The 9,244-nt window shown below is 51.2% G+C and overlaps 1 protein-coding gene across 4 annotated transcripts in view; it reads right to left on the minus strand.

The window, feature by feature from the left end:
- Positions 1-1,831: 1,831 nt before the first annotated feature.
- Positions 1,832-9,244, minus strand: part of LOC146588443 (suppressor of cytokine signaling 1-like) — a 14,892-nt gene continuing 7,479 nt past the window's right edge. For 3 of the 4 annotated variants that reach the window (XM_085317990.1, XM_085317989.1, XM_085317991.1), the window contains exons 2-3: positions 6,875-7,000; positions 1,832-3,479 (exon numbers count right to left, since the gene is read on the minus strand). In XM_085317990.1, coding sequence (XP_085174116.1) covers positions 2,724-3,413 — 690 coding nt within the window. In that variant the 5' untranslated portion in view covers positions 3,414-3,479; positions 6,875-7,000 and the 3' untranslated portion in view covers positions 1,832-2,723. The remainder of the gene's footprint in view (positions 3,480-6,874; positions 7,001-9,244) is intronic. The other variant, XM_085317993.1, reaches the window with a different exon arrangement.

Genomic DNA, 9,244 nt, shown 5'->3' on the forward strand with positions numbered 1-9,244 from the left:
TGTCTTGTTCTCCCACTGTGCACTGCTGTGAGGAGCCTGACTTCTTGTTGGCCTTGTCAAGGGTACTGGGGCTGCTGTTAGGTTGTCCTGAAGCCTTCTCCTCTCCAGCCTGAACCAGGCTGGTCTCCCAGCTTCTCCTCACAGGGCAAGTGCTTCAGCCTCCTGAGCACCTTGAAGGCCCTCTGCTGACCTTGCTCCGATTTATTGCATTTTTCTTATACTGGAGGTGCAGGGGGGGACAAAACTGGATGCAATATTCTAGATGGGGTCTAATGAGTGCTGAGTACAGGGAGATAATCACTTCTGTCATCTACTGGCTATGTTCCTATTAACAGGGCCATGGACACTGCTGACCTTTGCTGCCAGGGCACCACAGGATCACAGTTGGTTTGCTACCTGCCAAGACCCCAAGGCCTTGGGTTGTAGAATTTGAAAAGGGCTGCTTCAAGAGCTGAAAATACTCATAACCCTGAGGGAGGGGGGTTTCCTGAATAGGGGATCCACATGGTTATTCTCCAGGGTGGGTTGATCCTGGGACATCCCCCAAGTAATGCTGCATAGAGTAATACAAGACACCCTGCTCCCTCATGCAGGGTATTACAGCCTCATTCAGGTGTCCAAAAACTCCAATTTAATACCTCTAATGGACCCAGCTATGCTAATGTATGCAATTACCATTGGTAATAAGCTTTTTGCCATGCTCCTGCCAGAGGTTACTGCTCCCACAGAAAGCAATGCCATGCCCGTGCCTCAGCTGTCATGGCACAGCCCCTGCTATACTGAACAATCCCAGCTTGTGCTTCTGCTCTGGGCTGAAAACTGCAGCAGCTGCAGCGTTAGTGAGCTGCTCCGGCCCTCCCTGAGCTAGCGAGGGAGCAGGCAGCTGGGAGGAGACAGCCACAGCTCCCGCACCCGTTCAAGCAGCTGGGTGCAAAAGCCAGTGCCCCGAGACATGAGGCCAGGCACCTTCCCGCCAGCAGAGCCGTGGAGGCCCCTAGAGAACAACTCAGAGTGCCTGAGCTAGGCTGCTGCGATGATTCATACCCTGCATCTCTCTCTTCACTAACCACACACTTCAGTTCCTCAGATAAGATACCTGAAGTCAAGAGAGCGAATATCTGCCACTGAATTCAGCAGGAATATCTCTCTGCATGCTTTTTTTTTTTTTTTTTTTCCCTCTCTGCTCTCCTCTCCCTTGTAGCTCTGAAGGGGAAAGTCAGTGTGAGCGACTGCTTGCCTTTGGATGTGCGATGGCCTGGCCATGGGAGCAGGGTTCTCTGTCCTTCCAGGAAACGGTTTGAACCTGATTCTTGGGTCACATTTTCCAGCATCTGAACATGCCAAACTTCTTTCACAAGAGCTGTTTTCAGTCACTTGTTACAAAGACATCATACCTGTTTGCACCACTGAGATGAGCCATAATGCTAAGGTTTTTCTTAGCCCTGCTTAACTCCACTCCATTCGTCTCACCTGTACTCAACCTCACTGGCTACAGTTTGTTGTACTCAGTGCTGTAAGGATGGTGAATCACCAGTGTTGCTTTCAAACTGCCAGTAAAAATTTTAAGGTATTAAAAATACTTCTGAAAAACCTCACCCCTAGATTTTTAGGATGCCTCTTATGCTTATAAAACTCCTTAGTTTATTACACTATAGATGATGAATTAAACTTATTGTTCCTAACTCAGACCATTCATTTATGTGCTGATTTTGGTCTTTAAAAGAAATTCAAATGCTCAGTTTCAGTTCGATTACCATATCTCTGCACTAAACTAAGTACCTTAGGTGTTTCCAACATTGCAAAGGAATTAAAACATTTTCTCATGTATTCCTTGATTTTTAAAAATAAGTATAAAAACATGTTTATTAAAATTTAAAAGGCTTATACAAAAATTCTTGCCTTTTGGGGGGGCAAAAAACAAAACCCCAAGAATGTCCCTTTATTACCTGTAGGGGGCAGCAGCATACTATCAGATGAGCAGAAGAAAGGGYGCTGTACTCCCATCTGCGCACACCTGCCCAGAGCGGACCTGGCTCTCCAAACCAGGATTCCCTTAGCCGGAGTACAGTGCCCTTAGTATAAAGTAGCTCATCTGTGCTCCCAAAAATCTGCTCCAATAAGCAATGCTGAAGCCAGTGAAACTGTACGCAGTGTACATTGCTGCAGAGGTTTTACTCCAGTGCAAACGTTGACCTCTGACATGACAGGTATTGCATTTATGCTGCAAGGAGTGGAGCTTGTCCTTGCTTGGAGTGGAGCTTGTCCTTGCTTGGAGAGGGCTACCTGGGTATGTGGTCAGCACGGGGGCTACGTCCGTCAACCCCTAAGCAGCACTGCTCAGGGACCAAACTCAGCCAGACCACTTCAGAAGGGCAGATTTTTTGCAGAAATTAGCTTAGGCACTTTTGGACAGAGGAGGAGCCAGGGCTGACCTGGGAGGACAGGCAGCTTGCCCTGTGCCCAAGCTTATGAGTCACAACTGGAGTAAAGAGCAGGACTGTCTCTGCTCTTCAGGGTYAGCTTTACTCCAGGTATCTCAGGGAGAGGCCACACACACCGTGCACGTATGAGGACACAGTTCTCGTACTCAGTGGGTTCAAGCCCTGCTCCCCCTGCCCTCCCCTTCCTCTCCAAGTGGCCAGTCTAATCCCACTGGAGCGGCGTGCRTCCCACCAGCATACCCACAAAACAGGCACTTCATTTTCTCTCCCCCGTGCACCACGTCATCTCCCAGCCCGGGCCAGAGAGGGACTGGGGACGACGCTCCACTCCAAGCCTCCCCTTCCACTGGGGGGAGAAGCCACCTCCTCCCTTGGGCGCATCCCGGAGGAGCCTGCTCCTTGCCCCATCGCAGCGGGCAGGCTCCGACAGCCCCCGGGCAGGCGCTGGTGGCACARTTCTTGCAGCGTGGGCACTGTCCGGCGGCTCCGACACAAGGGCTCGGAGAACACCAAGGGCGTCCCCCCCATTTCATCAAAGTGCAAGGGGTTGTTCCGGGTCCCCGCCACCACCAACTCCAGGAGCCGGACCACGCAGTCTGAAAACCAGTTCTTCAGGCGGAAATAACCCTCCTGGAAAGAGATCCGAAGGCTGACAGGCCCCGTTGGCATCCGCACACTCAGGCTGAACAGGTAGTTCCCCTGAGAGCTGTCCCGTACCAGGTAGGTGCCCACAGGCTCCCGCTGGAGCTTGGCGTGAGCCTCCCCCACTGACAAGGGGCCCCAGTAGAAGTCGCTGGCCTGAAGGATTATGAGGGATCGCTCCAGTACCTCCCACTCGCAGCTGCGAAACATCCGGAAGCGAGCGGGCAAGCTGGATGGTGCGGGGCTGGGGAGGACGCTCCGATGCTGCCTTTGCGGATGAGAAACAGTCGCGTGTGTGTTCTGTAGGTCATCTGGCCTCCCTCTGATCATCTCTCAAAGAGCCCATGGATCCTGCAAAGATGCTGTCTTTACCATGCTTCCCCCTTTGCATCCAGCCTGTGGGACAGAAGGAAAGTGAGGCAAAGCCTTTATGGTGGTCTAACTGGGCAAGCAAAGACTCTTCTCAGGGAGGGAAAATGGCAGCTAGGGTACTAAAGATGGCACAAGGGAGTAACTGTAGGTCACAAACCCACAGCTGTGGGAATGGCAGGGGAAATATGTGCAGGAATGGCTCCATCTGGCTCCCCTTGCCAGCGCAATGTTACAGAGCTCTGCATCCACTGCGTTTATACGATCCCCAGTCAGGGCTCCCTAGCACAGCCTTCGGCACGCTGGTTTGAATCTAGCATTAGCATCTAGCAAATGTAATCTTTCGATATTTGCGATTTCCATCTATTGGATGTTTTGGGGAGGTTTTAGAATGGCCTGGAGACTGGTGAGGGCAAATGAAACCCAAAATTAGAAGGGAAAAACCTCCCAAGGCAGGCAAGTATCGTTCAGAGAAATGTGCAAAGGACTCCTCATGCCTGCCCAACCTGCCCTCTGTGTAAAGGACAACGTGACTTAGAAGAAATAGAAGATAGGAGTGAATCTTTCCCACCAAACCCCCCACTGCCTCATCCCAGGACACTCACGTGCCAGGAGGCTTCAGATCTGGCCCCCTTCAAGAAACATTTTGCCATCAGCAGTGCCAGGACTGCCGCAGATTAGGCTGCTTATGCCGACACCAGACCCTGCGGCCGTGCAAGGAATGATTCTGCTCAGGCCCTTCCAGGCCCTTGACTCCTCTTTCTGCCCTGGGCTCGCTGGGGGTTCAGCTCTGGATCACAAGCTCCTCCGTGTGGGCAGACAATCCTGCCCTCCCTTCGTTGCTCTCATGAGCGTGCTCTTGCCCTGCTCGGTCTGCGCCTGGTGTTACTACCAGGCTCTGTGCATTTAGCAACGCGGATTCCTGCACCCAGCGTTGCCATCAGCCATCCGTCCGAGTCATTTCAATTATTAAAAAAAAAGTGCGTGTATGTGTGTGTGTGTGTGTGTGTGTGTATACGTATAGGCATACGTAAACATAAAAGCCACAGCCCCAAGCCAGAGGCTCACTCTGTGTGAGAAGCTGAGCTGTTATGTACCACTTCCCCAGGCCTGACGAGGCAGTAGCTCACAGCCAAGCTCTGCCCTTGGYCCCCTGACATATACTCCATTAACCCAGTCGCACACCCGCTGACAGCGAAGCTCCACTTCGAGCGGTGTGGGCTGCCGCCACGCAGCCCACAGCAGAGGAAGGGAGGTGTTTCCCCAGCTCCCACAGTCCCTCCTCACCACGGATTCGGGATGGGGGCACGTGCCATCCCCAGGGAACATGCAGAAACCCACCACAGAGGGCTTACCCTGGAGGGAAATGCTTTTCTCACCACACAGCCTGGCTAGCAAAGCTCGCACCAGTCGCCGGCTGCTCCAAAGCCTCACGCACCTGTCAGTGTTCGGGCCAGCCGCRTGCAGCCAAGGGTCAAACTTCTTTCCCTCGCACCACCCTGCCCCAGCACTTCTCCCCCYGCCCAGGCGCATGCCAGGGGGCATAAAGCAATTCAGCCTCCGCAGCCAGCTCAGTCCCTCTCTCCCCTAGGGCTCCTAACAAAAGATAGGCCCAGCTGGCACAGCAGTTTTGGAAAGGAGACGTCCATCCAGCAAAGCCCTGCCTACAGCTACCCTTTCTCCCCTGTTGTCTCTCACAGTAGTTGCAGTAATATAGTTGCAGTAATATCAGTAATGCAACCATCGGGTACTTCTCTGCATATGCAGCCATARCCATCTTTATTCAAGAGCACCCTGGGAACCTTTTCCAGGGGTGAATAACCAGTTTCTCATCCTGTGATTTGCAGGCCACAAAGCTGTTACCATCCTCTACCCTACCCTTTAGCTACGTGTCACTGTGGGAAGGAAATTTCACTCTTACAAAAAGGTGGGAGGGTTAGAAGGAGTTAATCAAGTTGGGCTTTTTTTCTCCATTAAAAAAAAAAGAAAAAAAAAAAGAAAAAGAAAAAAGGCAGCAGTTGAGAACTGCTCAGATGCTTCAGCAAGTCAGAATAAATCTTAGGGGAGGCTGATTTAGTGAGCAGAACGCAAGTAAACACAGTCGACATGTGCAGTGATTAGAGCAATCTATCACCACGCAGAACTCCATGCTGCAGGCACCACAAGAAGCTGCAGCATCTCTRTCCCTTCCCTTTTCCTCTCTGCTGGGTGAGAAAGCTACAGAGCCCTTTGAAATCAGTTATTATAGAAAAAGGAGGTTGTACTACTATTAAGTGCCTCCAAGACTGCAGCTAAAGAGAGGATGGGAGTGAGAAGGAGCCCTGCTCCCGCCAGCAGCCTCCTCTGCCAGAGTAGAGCTTCTCTTGGGTCCAAACTGAAATTTCACCAGTGTCACAGGTCTTGGTTTGGAAACAAATTCAAACAGGAAAACAGAAGCAGGCAGCTGTCTTTCATTTGCAGACTAGCTTTTAAAACAACAAATAAATAATTTGTTTAAGGCTCCAGATGCCATTTGACAAAAACAAAACGGTTTGTCCCAGTTTTCAAGCTTGAGTCATTTTCCCAAGTCCTTTAAGAAAAATCCACTGCCACTAGAAGTCTGACTGAGTAAGAACTGAGACTGTGTCATCGTTTCGAATTCAAAGYAAATGCAAAAAGAGCACCCTCACAATTTGTTCACTTGGTTTGAAATCTCCATATGGGTCAGATCCTCAGACAGCGTGAATTTGTTTAGCTTCAGTGACCCATTTCAAACAGATGACTGTCTGGCCTGCAGAGCAGTATTAGTTGGCCCTCAAGAAATATTTTCTGATATTACCTACACAGGTTCACTCTCAATGAGTCAACAGACACTGCATACACATCGCCTCCCATTTCAAGGTAGGAAAAAGCAGACTCTAAGAACTAGAAATAAGCCAGACCAGAGGTGTACCGAAATACATACACATAATTAGTTCTGCTTCTGATTTACCACACCAGAATTTGCCTTTTGCCCCCCCCCAAAAAAAAGCCAAAAAAACCCAACACCAAAACACATTACTACCTCCCTGCTGTGAGACAGTAAGAGGAGCATTTACAGCTAGAGCAACACACTGCAAMAAGCCAGTGTCCCACTAATTAAAAGGCTGGATACGTTTCCCTGGACTTTCTCTGATTTACTACAAGTTCAAGTGCTTTTCAAAGTAAGTGCTCTTGACACAAGACATTTTGTTTGCCTCCCTGTTCACTATCCAAGCAAAGTGGAATATTTCATATAAGAAGACAACTCTAGTCAACTAGGTGACTGTATACAATCTGTAGTGCCAGCCAAGCCAGCTCTGCACCCTGGGGCTTGATAAATCTGGCATGTTCAGCAGCAGCTTCAAGTATTCAGATCTGATTTGTTTGTGCACTTTTGCTTTAGGATACTTGAAAGAGCTTACCTCTTTAAATCTGCTATCCATAAGGATGAGTTTCTGGACATCAGGCCTGGAACTGGTCCAAATTCATGAGCTTCAATGCAACATTTCCTAGATTTTGCAAGGCATTGCTTAAGAGCAAGCTTTTCCCTTGAAAAGAAAGAGATGTCCATCAAACTAGAGACCAAGCCCACCAGTTCTCCATAATACAGACCCAAAATGCAACAAATCCAGGGACAAGCTGATCTTCTTGACCTATGTTTCTGTAGAATCACGTATACAGCACTTCAGATAACAGAGACAAATGACAGTTATTATTATTATTGATGCTACTTCCAATGCTGTGACTTAATTAACTTCCAAAAAGCTCACAGGTGCCCTAAGGATGAATGCAAAGAGCCTAAAGCTGTCATCGCTTTTTGGAAGCCGAACCAYGAAAAGCAAACGTTAAGAGATGACGCCACAGGACTAAGCTTTAGGACTCGGAACAGCAAACTCAAACTYGTGCCGAACGCTACGCAGAGCGCTGAGAGCATCTTATCTGAAAGAGCACGCGCAACGATTTGCTGCTGAATCATCCGGATTGGGCCCCCGTCAGCTCCGACTCGAGCTCTTCTGCCCTGCCGCCCGCAGTCTCTGCCTTTTCTTTTGCGCCCTGCGGATGGCAAACGACACCCGCTGACCCAACGGAGCGGCAGAGCACGACTTGCGCGGTCGCCTGTCTCTCAGCGGGTCCGCCGGCAAGCAGAAGCAGCAAACCCAGCCTCCCGCACGCCTTTCGGAGGCAGTCTCTTTAAGGCTCCATTTACACCGAAGCTCTGCTACTCAACGTYGCTTCCCTGCACCGCTGCCAGGCAGCCCCGGGCCAGGCACGTGCCCCACGAGCCCCGTTTGCTTGCCGAGCTGCGGTTACGGCCCATGGCTGCGCTCCCCATGCCATTCGGCTTTGGTACCTCCCTGTTAAAAATCCCACAGTTGCCAAGCAGTTAGTTGGACGCTGGGATAACTGGGGAAAGCTTTCCCGGAGGTTCCTGGCAAGCGCCGCAGCACAGTCCCCAGTTCGGGCAGCCCAGCCCGAGCAGCAGGCTCCTGCTTGCACGTCTGCATCCCACAGAAACGCGCTGCCTACTCGTTTGCGGCTCCGGAGGCTGTTTCAAAGCAAAGCTCAAGCGTGGGGCTGAACGAGAAACCTCCGGAGCCAGGTCCAGGCGGAGGGGGCAGGGCCAGGCAGGAGCCACGCGGAGGACCGTGCGCCAGCGAGCGCGGCGGGAGCTGCGGGGAGGCGAGGAATGCGGCGCAGCTCGGCCGAGAGCACGGCCGTCCTCGCAGCCAACCGCTCCAGCGCCGAGCAGGCCTGGGAGACATCGCAGCTCCCTCTATCTTCCATGCTAYGGCTATAAATAGAGTTTGACGCGAGCTTGCCATTGTGTCTGACATGTGAGAGAATACATGGAAAACAAAATACATATATATATGTATATTTTTTATATGCGTGTGTGTGTGTTTCCCTACRTGACCAGCACTCAGCAAGAATGCAATATAAAAAAAAACCTGCAAGTTTGCTGCTTAGTACGAAGCGGTGCACATATGCTGACGGTTGCTGTTTCCACGCGTTACGGCTGTGCAGCAGAGCTCCTCTCAGCTCAGGGAACCAGTTATCAAACTCCTTTCATATCTTTGGGGTTGGAGAGCATCTCTCAAAACCCACAAACCCCTCACCTTTCCCTGGATTTGACGTTTCAGCTTTGTGCTTCTTGTCGTACTTTCCCATGACATCTGCTTTCTGCTTTAACGTGACACTTCGCTGATACAGGCTAAAAGGTTTTTTTACCCAGAGAAAACCAACAAGGTAGTGTGCCGCCTTCCGAGTACTCTTCAAGGCAGGCAAGTCTGCAAGCACGTTCAGTTTCTGCATAACACATTAAAAAAGATAGATATAATAAAGGTGCTGGTTTATAAGGGAGAGAATTGCTTTGACTAGACTAACTGCTAAAGCTGGAAGACAGAACCCATTTGCAAGATCCCTTCATCGCACCTTTAAAATCCTCTGCCAATTCAAAACAATTATTTCCGCATTAAACAGCTTGCTCCTCGCAGGAGCAGCCAGCGTGGAGCTGCAATCCTGCCGCTGCCTAACGACCGAGAAGCCGCATCGCTTCCCCGCGCCCGAGGGCTGCTGCGCGGCGAGGGCTGCTGCGCGGCGAGGGCCGCGAGTAACTGCAGCTCGTTTTATAGCGAGTAAAACCATCAACCGGCTTCCGGCAACGACGACTTCGACTGGACTCTCGCCTTCCCGGGCAACACGGGCTCTTGCTGGGCGGTGAGCGAAGCCCGGCCGCGCCGTGCCCAGCCCTGGCGACGTCCCGGCGGGGCGGCGGTGGGAGGCCGAGGGGC

Source organism: Rhea americana, unplaced genomic scaffold (assembly GCF_003343005.1).
Source record: "Rhea americana isolate MKP2758 unplaced genomic scaffold, rheAme1 scaffold_511, whole genome shotgun sequence".
In the NCBI taxonomy this organism is placed as follows: Eukaryota; Metazoa; Chordata; class Aves; order Rheiformes; family Rheidae; genus Rhea; species Rhea americana.